This window comes from Rhyacophila brunnea, unplaced genomic scaffold (assembly GCF_057557595.1).
Source record: "Rhyacophila brunnea isolate RB1 unplaced genomic scaffold, BYU_Rbru_1.0 scaffold_145, whole genome shotgun sequence".
In the NCBI taxonomy this organism is placed as follows: domain Eukaryota; kingdom Metazoa; phylum Arthropoda; class Insecta; order Trichoptera; family Rhyacophilidae; genus Rhyacophila; species Rhyacophila brunnea.
In genome coordinates, this window is record NW_028232801.1 from 620,950 (window position 1) to 637,235 (window position 16,286).

At 33.6% G+C, this 16,286-nt stretch overlaps 1 protein-coding gene across 1 annotated transcript; it reads left to right on the top strand.

The window, feature by feature from the left end:
* The first annotated feature begins 14,329 nt into the window (after positions 1-14,329).
* LOC147075425 (large ribosomal subunit protein eL18-like) lies at positions 14,330-14,854 on the top strand. Its single transcript, XM_085942490.1, has one exon. The coding sequence runs from the start codon at positions 14,330-14,332 to the stop codon at positions 14,852-14,854; it is 525 nt and encodes a 174-aa protein (XP_085798616.1).
* The last annotated feature ends 1,432 nt before the right edge of the window (positions 14,855-16,286 follow it).

Genomic DNA, 16,286 nt, shown 5'->3' on the forward strand with positions numbered 1-16,286 from the left:
TAAGATAATGAAGGTAACAATATTTCAATATGTGGTTCTAAAAATAGTAGTATCAAATGATGGTAGGATATCTGTGGGGGATTTGGAAAAAGCATTGGTAAAGTATAAAAAGGAGAACGAATCTCTAGTATCAAAAGATGCAGGCAAAACACGCAATAATGGAACTTATACCGATAAAGTTTGTTCAGATCAATTTAATATTCTGATTGACAAGGGTCTTCTAATAGTATCTAATGGAGTATGTGTACTGAATAGGCAATGCAATGCAACATCTTTCATTCCAAAGGAAATATACTTGTATGAGGAGATTTCCCAGCAGTCTCAAGCTCATGGTACATTTTATAATTTAAAAATTGTTAATGAAGCCAAGATAATGAGATTTCTCAAAATCAAAAAGGAGATAACATATGGTGCATTGAAAAAAGAATTTAACGATATTGAAGATTTGAATAGCATCATTAATTCCCTATCAAGTAAAGACTTAATTGAATACCAGAAGGATAATATTGCCTATATTCCATAGATTTCATTATTTACTGCATATTGTATCTTAATGAAATAATAGAGATTAAAAGTATATATACCCCAGACAATGCACAATAATGAGTTGATATCAGTGAATTTTAGACTAAACTGGATAATTTAATGAATATAACAATCCTTATTGAATTGAGCTTGCTTATTACCCTTTTATTTAAATATTTTCAGATCTAACTTTTACTTTAAAGAAGTTTTATTAAACTGTATAATATATTTGGTAGGAATTAAATTACCAATAAACTTTTGAAATTAGTAAATGAAAACAATAAGTTAAGCAATACATCTTAGACAAGAGAGCTATTCTGCTATATTGTATTCTCAAAGTTCGTAGAATGGTTAAATCTATATTGTTGATTTTATGATGGTTTATTTTACTAATTTGGAAAATTATAGAATCTCAATGATTTTTCCCTCCAAAAAAGACTTAAAATTAAAAATTAAAAAGAGCCCAATGATTAGTTTTACAATGGGGCCAGTTTCCTCGGGAAAAACTGTAGAACTTGTTATTACTGTCTATCAGCTGGCTACAATTCATGGTAAAAGTAGTGTAAAGGTAATAAAGCCAGCATTTGATACTCGGTTTGGCTCAGATGTGATAAAATCTGCATCTGGGCTTGAGGTGCGAATAACAGATTTAATAACAGAGAGTATGGATCTTAATATGCTTAATTATGATGGGGTAAAGTTTATTGTGCTTGATGAAGTTCAATTCTTCACTGTTGATCAGATTTATCAACTGCGCGATATATCATCGACCAGGAACATTGATATATATTGTTTTGGATTACTTAAAGACTTCAGGAACGAAATGTTTGCACCCACTAAAGCAATGTTGGAAATAGCAGATAAAATTATTCAGAAAAGTACATTTTGTATTCTATGCAAGCCAGAAGATATAACGAAAAATGCGAATATAAGTATGAAAATTTGTAAGGATGAGTCGGGAAACATTATGCCCAGCCTAGAGGGTGCATCTGCAGCAATTGGTGGAATTGAGACATATGTGCCTGTTTGTTCAAAATGCTTTTATGGGGTTACAAGGCCTACAGAGTTTAATATCATTTAGTATTGTATAAGTTAGCATACACAAAATAAATATGAGAGTGTACAATAAGTTGTGAAAAATGATGATATGATTTTATTATATCGGAATTAATTTTTATATAATTTATGGATAAAAAATAATTCTCATAGTCTTGAAGATAAAAACTTTATTAATAATATTAGGCATTATATATCAGTCTTATCGCTACTTATTTCTTTTGGTACATCATTTTCAACTGTTGATGTTATAGGCACATTAGGAATGACTATAATCAAAAACAATAATGGGGAAGTACATAGAAGCAATAAACCAAGATTATAATGGTTCTGGAAGGAGTCTGATTTTTCGGTAATTAACTCATATTCTTGAGTTGCGTGTAGATTATTCATCTTGCTGACTTGATCGGGTGCATCGTTTTCGTTCGCCTCTTCATATGTTGGACCACGTTCATTCTCATGGGATACCGTAGATTGCAAAGAGGATGCTGGTATTGATGGTTCATCATGGCTGCAAAACACCAATGTAGTTAAGAATAGTAGAACTCTTAGCATCTTACCCCCTGTATAAAGTGTTGAATATTTATAGATATTTCCCGAAAGAATTAATTGATCAGAAAAAATATTTTGAATCAAAATTATTCAATACTTATGATCAGTGAGTATGGACAGATCTTATATGGTTTTAATTCAATAAATTATTCTCATGCGATAATTAGAGTAAGCATGGATAGTTGCTTTTATTAATAGGAATATAAACATGTGTCCTCGAGATGATGTATTGAGGATAAATAACGGAATGTCAGCCAAATCACCAAGTATTAACTAATAAATACTTTCCTCCACTGCTTTACCATAATTGTTTTAACCAGCATATTAACTATGGACGTTCACACTGAACTCATAAATTAGTAAATAAAGTGTATAAGCAGGAAGTGGAGTAATGCCAATAAGTTGTATAAAAAGGCTGCTTCTGGTGAAACTATTGAAAAATCTGTCACATGTTCTAATATCAAGAACTCTTGTGCAAGCGATCATGATGATTCACAAAATCCAGATGACTTATTTGCTCTTTTACAGAACATTTACTCACAAGGAGATGAAAGCATCAGAAAAGCCATGAATAAGAGTTTACGAGAAAGTAATGGAACAGTTTTATTAACAGATTGGGAATCCATCAAGAACAATAAACCACAAAATGAATAGTTAAATATAGGGTGGTCTTGTTGTATATTTCTATAAATTGTATATAACAACCCACTACTATTTTTTCATTTCATCATGGTAATAAACTGTGTTTTGGAAAATCAGTGGATTTACATATAAATTACGAAAATATATTTAATACAAAAATTATTGTTTCTATTTCTACAGTCTCAAGGTATACACAGTATTGTCGAAATCAACCTCACAAGATAATAAAGAATAGTACAAATAGAACCATGAGTACTATAAACGAACCCAGATAATACTTCCACACACTAAATCTGTTTAAATTTGCACTTCCCAGTTTTCTTAAGTTTCTTCTTACATCGAAAAAGGAACTACTAATAGTTGGCTCTACCCCTCTTAGTCGCTGATTTTGATTTTTAATCAATTCAGTTAAGTCGATCGAGACATCTTTGAGAGTTCTAATTTTATTTGTGAATTTCTCAGATTCGTTTTCCTCTTCATCGAACATGGGTAAATAAAAAGTAGAATGACCAATTAATAAATAAAGAGTACTCTGTAATAGATAATGTACCGCAAAAAGGCTAAAGATTTGAGTGTTTTTATTGATACTAGTTTAATTTTCCAGCAATATTTGATTTTATATCATTACATGTGCATTACCACTGCCGCTTTTATCTCCAGTTTTAGGATTTGGACTGTCTGTTGATGAAACATTTGGTTTTTTATTTACAGATTTATTGTTGGGTATGCTTTTCTTTGGTTGCGGTGGAGAATGGCTTGATTTTTGATTTTTAGAAGGTATTTTTTTCTCATTTGTAAGCTGTCCATCATTTTCTGGTAATGTTTTATTGTCATTTGTAGATTGTTCATTTCCTGTTCCGTTATTAGCATTGTTCTCATCAAGGTTCCCAGGATCGTCATCTTCTTTAATGCTGTCAATAGTTTTGCCACGTTGAGCCTCCTTTGCAACAACCATTTTTGAAAGTGTTGCAAGGGAGTAGAAGAATAGAAAATATATTGTAAGCATTGTCCAACTAATCTTCATAGCTCTTGGTGAAACCATACAGAAAAAGAATAAATGAAACAGTTTCAAAAACGAGTGATTAAGTCGAGCAATACATTATTTTGAAACATATTAATTAAATAAAACTGAATTGTCGTAACGGTGATCTTTAAAAACTCGGGAAGTTGAATATACCAATTTACTATTGTTATTCAACCCAAAATATTATAATGTGTTGGAATACATCTTTAGAAAATTAGATTTACCATTGTAAAATGATTGTTTCATTTCAGTCTTTACAGCATATTATTGATTTTGATTCATAAGATATGCCATAATAAGTTTATAAACCTTGAAAATACAAAAGATTTTCTAGTTGAACTTGGATAGTTTTTATTTTCCCTCCAATTAACATTAGACTTTCAGATTTTTCAGCCACATTTTTATGGTAGATTCCATCGAGGATGATGATGTCTTCTTTACGGATTCTTGTGCAGACTCTTTTATAAACTTGGAATCGGAGTTCTTTGATGGCAAAATGGAAATAAATGATGCATCTAATAATCTTTTCCAGCATTATGACAAAATGGATGTTCATCTGAAGGAGAATGAGGAAAAAATCCATAATCTCAGTAATAGTTTCACAGATACTCTCTATAATTGTTCTTTTTCAGATGATAAATCTGATTTGTTAATTAGCTGTTCTTTAAATGAAGATTGTACCATTTTTGATGATTCATCAGATTGCAATCTACTGACTTCAGCACAAGCAGGGAACAATCAAACCATTGGATCAGTAGAAATGAATGAAAGAGAAGAAATCACTGGGAATGCTAATGAAAGGATATCTGAGCATGGCTATAAATTGCATGAAAGATGTTCAAATGGAATTTGTAGTTCCTTAGAGATAAAAGAGAAAATTCTATCTGTGGATGAGTTGGTTAAGAATGATCTGCCATCCATCGATTCCAATCAATCGACTTTTCCACTCCATACCAATCAACCAAACTGTGATAATTCCGTATATTCAGATGCCATCAAAGATACTGTACAGAATGATTTTTTTACGGGGTTTAAAACGGGTAATAACAAACCAGTTAAGGTACAAGAAAAGACCATACAATCTATTTTAGAGAAGGCCCAGGTTGAGGATCCTATGCTTGATCAAAGTGGTTTTTTTGTAAGTGGTGAAAATGTTAGAGATGATTTGGGAAAAAATGTATCAATATCAAAAGAATCAAGTCTATGTGATTACCAAGTAAAGAAAAATCGTATTCTGACTGAAGTGGATATTAATTCAAAGAGGATGAAATACCAACAACAAAGTTTTGGAAAGGTGGACAAGATTGGTTCAGTTGAGGCAGTGATATCTGATGTTACTTCGCAAGAAAGTTGTTGGAAGTTAAAAGTGGAAATACCACAGCAAACAACTGTGAATTCCTTTACAAAGAATGCTTTTGAGGACAGACTACCTATTTATAATGGGAATAGATCTTTTAAATCGGAGTTTGAGGTGTGTACATTGTTTCACAGTAGCGAGTCTGATGTCTTAGGATCAGATAATACTATTCTCAAAAAATCGAAACCATCGGAAGAAATTATTGATGTCCAAGATAATAATACCCAAGCTTCTATGTGCACAGGTATAAGCCATAAAGTTCCAAGATGCTATCTAACCGACTATAATTACTCTCAGAATGGATATATTCTCCCAGAAATAGCAAAAGAGATTTCCATGAAGATTATTTTCACAAATATTTGTAAAATATATAAGAATGAATCTAAAGAATGGGTTTTGAATCATTTTAAGTGGTGTTGGATGCATTTTGTCCTGAACCCTGTCCAAAATGGATCCAATCCCCCGTTATTTTGGAATGGGAAATTGAATTTGAAAAGTTCTATTGTAAAAAATGATATGTCTAAAGCTCTGGAATACTCCAAAGTAAGAGAAACCCATCCAAGCAATGCACATTCTGAACCGCCAAATCCAATTCCCTCTGAAAACTCATTGGAATATGGTATACAGGTGTTAATGAGATATAGATATATGAATGAAAGATCAGTCTTGAAAAATATTGTAGAGTTCGATGACATTTCGTATAGATTTATGGTTCTAGGAATTTTGGAAATACATCGAGAGCATATTGTTGTTTATGATGGGTATTACAGTCTAAAGGTGAAGATTGATCAGTTTATCTTCGAGCTTTTAAAAGGCAAACACATGGGACAAAAGATATATGTGTTTGGATCGGAGCTATTAATTGATAAGCCCATGGGAGTTCTAGAGGCCAAAGATCAAATCGTCTTGGGGCTTAACTATAATGGAGTTCGTCTGTGCCATGAAAATAGCACGAAATTAGGATATCGAAAAAAAGTATCCTTTCTAAATAAAATTCGAAATGTCAGGATTGACGGGTCAATTGTAAGCTGCTTGATTTTTACAATTGAAAAAATTATTGAGGACCAATACTTTGTTAAAGTTGGAAATTACAGCAAGCAAGTAAAAGATGTCGAGTTGGAGATTGAAAACATTTACACAATGGCTAGTGACAGAACTACACCGATAAAACCTGAAGATTTTATAATCAGAAGATATTTGAAAGTATTGATTTCAGATGATTCTGGAGAATGCTTATTGACTTGGTGGGACCATCCAGAACATGTAAAATGTGGGGAACACTATAAAATGATTTATTTGACTCCAATTAGATCACATAAGGAGCTTCATCTCACTACGAGCAAAAAAACATACTTTGAGATTGTCAAATAAATTCTGTTTTGATGTGGAAGTAAACTATTCATGTTACACTCTTCAAAATAAAATATTCTGGAATCTGCCTGCATAAGCAGTATGTATCAAACTGCAAAACTCATCTGCTTTTCTTATCATACATAAACAGTTATGTTATAGTAAAAGCATATCTATAAAATAGGTTTTGAATGAAAAAAGCCCTCTTAGAATTATGTATTTTAGAGCTCATCAAAAAGACAATATTACTATGTAATTTTGGATTTAACTTGAATTTCTGAGTTTTATTTAAAACTCTATGTTCTTACGATTTATATTTATATTTATTCAATATTGTGGTCCAACTTTTGAAAAGTTACTGGGTGTTGCCGTATTTTTTGTGTATTATCTTAATTTTGTGCTCAGAAGAATAAAAGCAAACATTTTACACGTATTCTCTTAGTTAGATTTATTGATCTGTTTTGAGTGTTGTAATTAAGCGGTTATATTCATTATTGTCCAAGTGATATTCACAGATGGCTTTCATTTGATTATTAAAGATATCCTCTGAATACTTCTCTACAATTTTTGCTTTTGCATGTGGTTGATCACAGAGACGTAGGAATATCTTTACTAAAACGGCCAGTAAGGGCCCATTTCTCTGACCAATACCTTGGGAAATTAGGGGGGATAGAACAACCTCAATAGCCAAAAATCGATCTATTGTCTGTACGGCATACTCCAGCCCATGCCCCTGGAGAAGAAGTAGAAGCAGCTCACATCCCCGGAATTTTAAATTATCGGAATCATTCCCAATGATTTGTAGGGTAAATGGAAGAATTTCAGACTCAATATTAGAACTTACTTCTATATCGGAAGAGGTTTCAGGGTTAGGATCTTCAACACTGTACAGTGAATAAAATACATTGAGAGCAGCTAGCTTCACACTCTCTTCAACACTCAAGTGTAGAAATGGAAATACAAAATACTCAATTTTGGCCAACAATAGCTCCTTCTTTGCATTGCGATTGGATACCATCAATACAATTACATTTAATGTGGATATCACAGCATTTTTACGCTCCTTCGAAAACTCATTCGTATTTATAAAGTAAAAGGCCTCGGTAAGGTTTTCTAGAATGAGGAGTGGGAGATGTGGAGTGGACCAAAGTATATAAATGGCGGTTTGGTTGTTACTAATAAATTCTTCGATTTCCTTTATTCTCAAGAATGGATCAGATATTTTCTCAAGCTTTTCAACAAACAGATTGCAATGTTCTTGGTCACTAGGGGATTCCTTAACCAGTGCAGGGTTGTTTTTGGAGGCATAATCAGATTGCAGTTCAGAATTGGATTCCATGGGCATATTAATTTAGCAAATATATAAAAAAATGTAATTTTTCGAATAGAATATGTTATAATAGAAAGAGTAGCACCACTCAATAATTATTTGCAGCAAGTAGGTCAGTTATTCAACATTCTGGGAATTTAAATGAAGTATTTCTATCTGATTTGCACAATAGTGTGGAATAAATTTTGATTTTTTAAAAGCCAACAAGAATTCTAATCTGTTTAGTCTAATTATGGTCTAGGTTTCGGAGTTAAATTTCCGGATTTTATTTCACCCTTCTTCTAAAAATGCCAATTTGTAGATATTTTCTTGACTCAGAATGTTTAAATCCAAATTGCCGATTTATACATCCCTTTCAGTACCCTGTTTATATGCTTACCAGTGAGGAGATGGATATTCATCCTGATGAATTGCGTATTGCAGTAATGCTTGATAGTGCAAATACTTTGGAAGCGGATAAGCAGTGGGTTTCCAACTATGTTCAACTACACGAGTTAAATGGACTTACTGCACCCATAGAGTTTACAGACTTTAGTCTTCCGTTTAATATAGAGGCGGTGTATGCAGAAACAGATGCAATTATGCAGGAAAGGAATAGACAATACGAGACCAATGGACCATTGGGTGGTAATAGGGGTAGACCAGATGAAAAACGGGTGTTCAATGACGGTAGAAAGCCGTACTCCAATAGACCACCTATACACAACAATACAGAAAGTTCCTATGGAGGATTTAAGCATAATTCCTACAGAAGCAATTTCAATACATCAAATTACAACAAATCAGGCTATCAGCCTCAAAATTCCAGCAACCCAACCAGATATTCAACTCCAGGCTATTCCAAAGGCCAGAACAATACAAAATCGGATTATACCAAAACCCAAAACTATCGTAACACCAATAGCAAAGGATTTTCTTATAGTAATCAACATCAAGAGGGGCATAGAAGCAACTCCACAGGCATTCAGGGATTTAGATCCCAGGGAGGATATCAAAATAATAGGAATGATGGATTTCAAGCCACTAGGAATGATCATCAAGGATATTCCAATTCCGGATTTAATAAGGAATATGGCAACAACTATAGAAAGAACTATAATAGACAGCCTAGGAGCAATCAAACAGATCAAGGGGGATCATTCGATAATAGTCCAAGAAATGATCAACAAGAATCCAACTCTCCGGAATATGATCCATTTAATGTTCCATACAAATGAATACATCAATTTCTAGAATCACTGTTTTTTATAGAACAGGTTTTCCAGGGTTTACTAATTTCCCTGAATTTTACTGATCAATAAATTATTTTTTAAATAAAATTATACCCGGACTTGTATTCTTTGATCCTGGAGGTTAATGATGAAGTTGTTTTGAATTTAAATATTCAATAGTATATTGACTGCTATGAAATACCATTGGTTAGAATTTCCCAAATATCCCGATCATAATCAAGAAAAGTCTTGTTTAAGTTTGCAAGGATCTGGTAAACTGTCGAAAATAAGTTATTTTAAATAAAAGCCTTGATTCATTTCAACAAGGATGGAAAATACAATCATATTGTATTAAAAGGACTTAAATAACAAAGCATGCCGATTTTAAACATCAATTGACCAAATCAGTCTAAACAAACTATTATTTCGAAAGTAATTTATGAAAATTTATTTAGTTTGAAAGTTCAATGGACAAGTCATGCTCATCCAGGACTCAAGGCTTATTTGATTCTATAAATTTCTCGTACGAAGTATATTCTGTCACAGTCTCTCGGGTAAAATATAGGATTTTATCGAACTTCTTTAACAAATCATGATTGTGCACAATGATTAGCACTGTTATTCCCCGTTTGTTTAATAACACCAAGTTATCCACCATTTCAAGTTCAGACACCTTATCCAACGAGGCAGATGGCTCATCTAGTATTATAATTGGACAGCCTCTTAACACTCCTCTCATAAAGTTAACCCTCTGTCTTTGGCCCCCACTTAAATTCATTCCTGATTCTCCAGCGTTCGTCTGATACCCATCCTTCAGTGATAAAAAGAACTCATGATATCCATATAGCTTGGATTGGTGATAGATCTCCTCCAGATCTGGCTTGCTCTGCCCATAGGAAAGATTATTCAGAACAGTATCATTAAATATGTTTGATTCCTGAGGAACATAAGAAATCAAATTCCTGTAAGATCCTTCTTCCAGCTTTTCTATTGGCACTCCATCCACTGAGAACTCTCCTTCAAAACGATTTAAACCTAGTAGAGTTTTTAGAAATGTAGATTTGCCAGAGCCATTTTCTCCTGTAATTGCCACTAACTCACTCCGATTGATTTGTACATTGAAATTTGTTTGAATCAAGTTTAAACCAGCATACAAATTACAGTTTCTCATGACTATATTCTTCGTAAAGGTGGCCCTAATCATATCGCATGGGTGGATATCTCCCCCAGATTGAGGATATGTTTCATTATCCTTCTTAATGGTTTTAACGGCCTGCTCTTCTGATAGCACACGATCGTTTTCTATTATCCACAAACCCTCAGCCTTAGCCTTCAGAATAGTATATGCAGCCTCTCTAATGGCTGTAAAGTTAGATCGGTAATTTTCAAAGCATTCGTTGTACAAAAATATTTTCGAAACAGTAAATCCAATGGACTCGGAATTGTTAATAATCCAATATAATGCAAAGAAATGTGGGGTGTAAATAAAAATTCTTTGAATCACCACAAGTGACTGCTTAATGATAGAATACTTTATTTCATACCAGTTGCAAGGGACTAGCGAGTCTCTATATTTTGCAATGTCTATCTCAGACCGATTGAATGTCTTAACAACATCGAAGTTTGTTAGAATATCTGCTAATCTGAAAAGCTGGTCATTGAACATATTAATTTTTATAGATTCCCCATCATCTATGTAAAGTCCTAGCAGAAAGGAAAAAAATGTACCCAAAATAGATCCACCCACTAAAACCACCACTGTCTTCTGATTAAAGAAGTCGCAGATGGCATATGTACAGAAAATGCCGAAAATTATCATTTCAGGAATCTGTGTTAAGAGAATTGATGCAGCTTCTCCTAGTGCTCTGGAGCCATTTACAATATTCTCCTGAGCTTTACCACATCCGATTTTGTGAAAATCATAATGACTCATTTTCATTGCACTTGAAATGGAGTTATAGAGTGTTGTTCTCGAAAAAACTATTTCGAAATAGTCCATGATCATTTTTGAAAAGGCTGACACAAAGTAATGAGTCAATACAACAGAAAGAAACTTAAACCAAAGCCTCATCTGCCCATCACCCTGCAGTCTAATTCTATCTATAATCTCACCACTCGTAAGAATCATAGTTATATCCAAATATCCGTTTAGTAATGTCAGAACCAGTGAAAATAAGAATATCAATTTGCATCGCTGTTCTCGTCTGATGGACTTTATCATGAATTTTGTGTATGTGTTTACGGTTTTTAATTGGACTTCATTAAATGAAGAAAGGAATTTTTTATTAGATGGTGAAGCTTGCTCATCTACTCCTTTCATTAACAGTGAAAAAATTATAAAATTTTTTTTAAAAATTAATTTAATTCCAATGAATAAAGCTTAACTCAGCAGTAGATGATCCAGTGTGATTGAATGAATTCCGCACTATGCACACCTTCATGAGGGCTAAGTCAATAACCGGTCATAAATTTAAAAACTCATTGTAGGGTTAAGGGGAATATACATTTTTGAAGATTGCCCGATTGAAAAGGAGATTTCCACAGCTCAGAAATATTGAGCAAACCATATGACAGAATTCAAATGATGCATAATACTATAAGGAAGTAGAGTCGTACTAATTATTAAAATAAATAATAACTTAAAAAGCTGCGGCCTTTTACCAAAGGGTAGAAATTCTAAATAGTAGGATGTCGTAATCATTGGATATCACACTCTAGGTTATATTGTGAATTTTGTTAATCATTTATATTTTCTATTTTGAAATCCCTCTAATGTACTTTAAAAAAAATCCCGATACTCTTCTAAAAAATTTATCTATTTACATGAAAAATACAGAGGCAGAGGCAAAAGTTGATGGATTCATTGAGAAATTGGTTTTTGATCATAAGAATAATTCGAAAGTTATCATGGCAAAGCTGACAGACTTCTTTATGGAGATTGTTCCTGAAGAAGTGAAGGCTCAAGTGTACAAGGATATAGAAGAAGTATTCGAGGCAGAGGAGAAGGATGTGTAACACTGTGCTTCAAACAAAGGTCCGATGATAGATACACCTTACCCAATGCCTTTTGACTCAATTAATAAATTTATAGGATTTTAAATACTTTATATCTGTTAATACGAAACACTGATCAAAACTGCCTGGGCAAGTATTATGCTAAACAATCAGTTTTGGCCTTCTATATGCATTCTGCAGGCCTAATCTTCTCGATTTTAACACTCCCATCCTTGCATAGGATAAAAATTATATTATCTTCCACAATTCTATAGGAGATAATTTCCGAGTAGGTTTTCTTGTAGAACATGCCGTCTGAAAGTGACAAAAAATTCAATGTGTCTTTCTTATTCCAGACCGCTGTATTGAATGAATCAATCTTCTGAAGACTACCTTTCCAAGAAATGAAGTTTGAAAGTGAGGCATCGATACTAGTATCAGCACCTACATCGGTGTTGATAGTTGAATCTGATGGATCACAACTGTTATTGGCCAGTGTTGCAGGAAGAAATTCGAAATAGTTCAGACACTCAGAGCCTCTAAAAAATGTTGAATTTCCAACTGCGAAGACTTCCTTCCTGGAAGTTGAAATCACAGAATAGATAGAGTTTGTCTGAATGGTTTTGATTTGTCTTTTCGTGTTTCTAATATCCCACATCCAAACCCTTCCCTTTTCAGAGGTCGTGGAATATATATTGTTGTCCTTGATAGTCACATCCATTATTAGCTGTGGTTTGTTACGAAAGCTATGATTTAACTCAAAAAGTGGGCATTTACTCTCTTCATCGATTCCAAATACAGATTGAGGCACCGATATTATCATAATGTGATCCAATCGATGAACATCCGTGATTTTTCCCCTTGGAGACAGAAATGATTGAATGTGGCTTCTGGTAAAGTCCAGTATATATATCTTATTGTCCCCAGACAACCCTATCAATTTGGAGGGACTTAGCCATTTCAGCCTCTTCAAGCCCTCAGTAGGGAAAATAATAAGAGATTCTGGTTTGGCAATCTTTTCGGTGGAAATAAAATCACTCATGATTGTAAAATTTATACATCCACTCTCCTCGAATCCACAAACCAGCCCTGTCTCGGGATTGAAATCGGCTGTAGTAACATTGCTTTGGAACATCTTGTCATCAAGAATGCTTTCAAGATGAAATTTTTTCAATGCCATTGCGGTAATTTAAAATATTACATTTTTAAACAATAAGGAATTACAGGGATATTTGAAGAGTACTTTATAGAAATATCGGGTACGGATTCTAATTGTAAGTACGCAGACCATAATTAAGTATTATCTTGAAATTGAATAGGTTATAATCTATTTATCCCCAAAATATATTGATTTATAGAATCATAATGTGCAATATATTATATTTCCTGATCAAATTGAAAGATTTGGCATTGAATCGAGTCGAAATATGTCCTAGTTTTCTATTGGTCAGCTGTCCTATGGACTTGGTTGCTCCATTTCTATGATGCAGAAGAGAATGTTTTTCTGATCCAATTCTAGCCCGTCTGATACAAAGCTACACTTATATCCGGGCACCTCAAGCCTTTCAATAAAATCAAAGAGATCTTTTTTAGGATATACTTTGTTGACAAACAATTTTATCGTCTTATATGTCCTCTTTTTTACAATCTTTTCGATATATGTCGATAGTGTGTGTATGTTGAAATTTAGCTGGATAGACAGTTTGTCGTTTGCCCCTCTGTTTCTATTTGCTTTGGGTGTGTAACACAGGCGTAAAATATTTTCATGAACCCTAAAATACTTGGTAATTCTCTTCTGCTCATAAATTTTGTTTGTTTTGATCTTTTGTCTATAGAAACTATTTTTATCAAACATGTTATCTGTGGTGAAAAGAAATCCGATGGTTTAAGAAATTTTGGAGGGAATATTCAAAATCAGCAGCTCTGCAATAATGTAAACATTTTACTACAAAGAAAAAACTTATTCAAGACATCCCTACCCTAATTTAAATTTATGGTTTATATTAAGACTTCCCATAATCTTTTATATCTCAATTATGATATCTAGTATGGAATATAGATATGTATGAGCCATTTCGGAAAAGATCCTTATACTTTGAAAATACAAAATAATACTCCAACTTACGTGCAAAATGAACTAATGGATGTCTATGCAGTATTGCAATTCTTTTAACTCACCAATACTCTCAACTGCTTTGATACAAAATATTTTTGAAAAATTTTAATCGAAATTTACCCCAATGAGGTTTGTCCACGAAAATAGATCGACTGTCCTGAAGAATAGAACAATGAAGACTGACAACACAGTTCTTATTGGTTTGAGGGAGTTCTTCAGAAAGATTGTAACATCTTCCAAGGATTCTCCGAAGATTCTCCAGTTTATTGAGAAGAGATTGAGCTCTACCAACCGTGTAAGGCAACCAGTTAAAATCTCAACAATTGTAGAGCAACTCAGTGATACAGATAAGGTGGCCTTGGTAGTTGCAAAAGTCCTCGACGATGATACAATTTTGGAGATTCCAGCAATGAAGATTGTTGCACTTAAGTGGAGCACATCAGTTCAGAAGAAGATTGAAGCCAATGGAGGAAGCATTCATACACTTGACCAGTTTATAAAGGTAGCAGGGGAGATTGACAATCTGCAGGTGATTTACAAAGATCCTAATGAAAGAAAGTCGGCCAAATACTGGGGCTTGGCACCCGGAGACAAAGGATCCTCAACCTACCCAAGAGCCTCTAACAAGATTAAGCAGAAGGAAAGAAGAAGGAATGTTAAGAAGCCACTTACATTTGTTCCCGAGTCTAAAGAATAAATTATTAGAATTCTAAGAGGCGGCTAGGGATGTTGTATATTATTCCCAAATTAGGAATCATTTTGGAATTTCATCCTATTGGCATTTCTATTTTTCCAAAATTGATATTTATTTAACTTTATAATTTCTTCAAAGGCAAATCTATATAAATAAAACAGGAGCAGTAGTCACACTCTACTGTGCCTAGTCTATCTCTTTCAAAATCATACTTTCCACCACATCTACATACAATTCCATTTTCTCCGGTTGTACATATCCTAAAACAGTTCACTGTATTGTCGCCAATTAGGAATCTCTTGTATGCATCCATCAACTCAATGAATTTCTCAGAACTACCTCCATTTGAAGGGTGGACTTCCGATAGTTTTTTGTAGTATTTCTTTTTCACAATCTCATCAGAATCTGTTGTTCTTAGATTCAACAGAGTATAAATCTCCATTTGGGGTAAGAATTTATAATACTGTAAAAAATGGCTTTGGATGCGTTATAGTTCTATAAATCTAGTTTATTATTATAAGTTAATTTATTTCAGCCAGTGAAGCCATCTCAATTTTTTGAGAATGGTTATGCATTTTAGATAGACTTCCAGGATAAAGTGCTGTTTTAGACATGTAGATCAAATTGCCAAATTATTGATTGTTTTTATCCCCATCTCTGATTGACCATTGCAGAAAATAGTTCGTCCATTCGTTTGAAACAACGTTTCATACTCTATATTTAAAATAATAAAACATCATACACAATGGTTTGTATTGTCACATTCGTTTCTTCAATAATGGCCAATATTACCCCAGTTGATGAACAGCATCCCGTTGGTATGCCAGCAATTATGATAACTTCCAGATCGATTTCACCATCATTCAATCAACCAAGTTTGCATGAGCTTTCAGACTTGCCGTTTATTTTTGCAGCTTTAGAAGGCCGACACCATAATAAGTTGAAGGGACTCAGCCCTAAAGCCCCAATAAGTAGCCATTCTGAAATAGGATCGGCCTCGGAGGGTGAATTTGATGATATATTTAGGAAATCTTCGTTACCAACCCCCCAAATATTCCAACACCAGACCCCAATCAAGTTTACCCGACAGGTCTACTCTATTCCAAGGACTTCCCGCCTACAACAAGCAGTTAAAACAGAAAATGCTGTTGAAGATGTCAAGAAGACCTTGAAAAAGACCAGCTGTCACACATATTTAGTTGTTATGGTTGTAGTATTACTAGTGGTTGTGACAGCCTTCACTGGGTATCATCTGGGTAAAAGATCTGAGGCAGGAAACTATCTAAGAGTTCCATCTAACAATTAATAAACTATTAAATACTATGGGGTTGATCCGATATTACTTTAATTTTTGCCATTTATCTCTCTAACAGATTCATGCTTTACTGACGTCTACTCGTAAGATATATTTATTAAGCCATAAATATTTACTGCT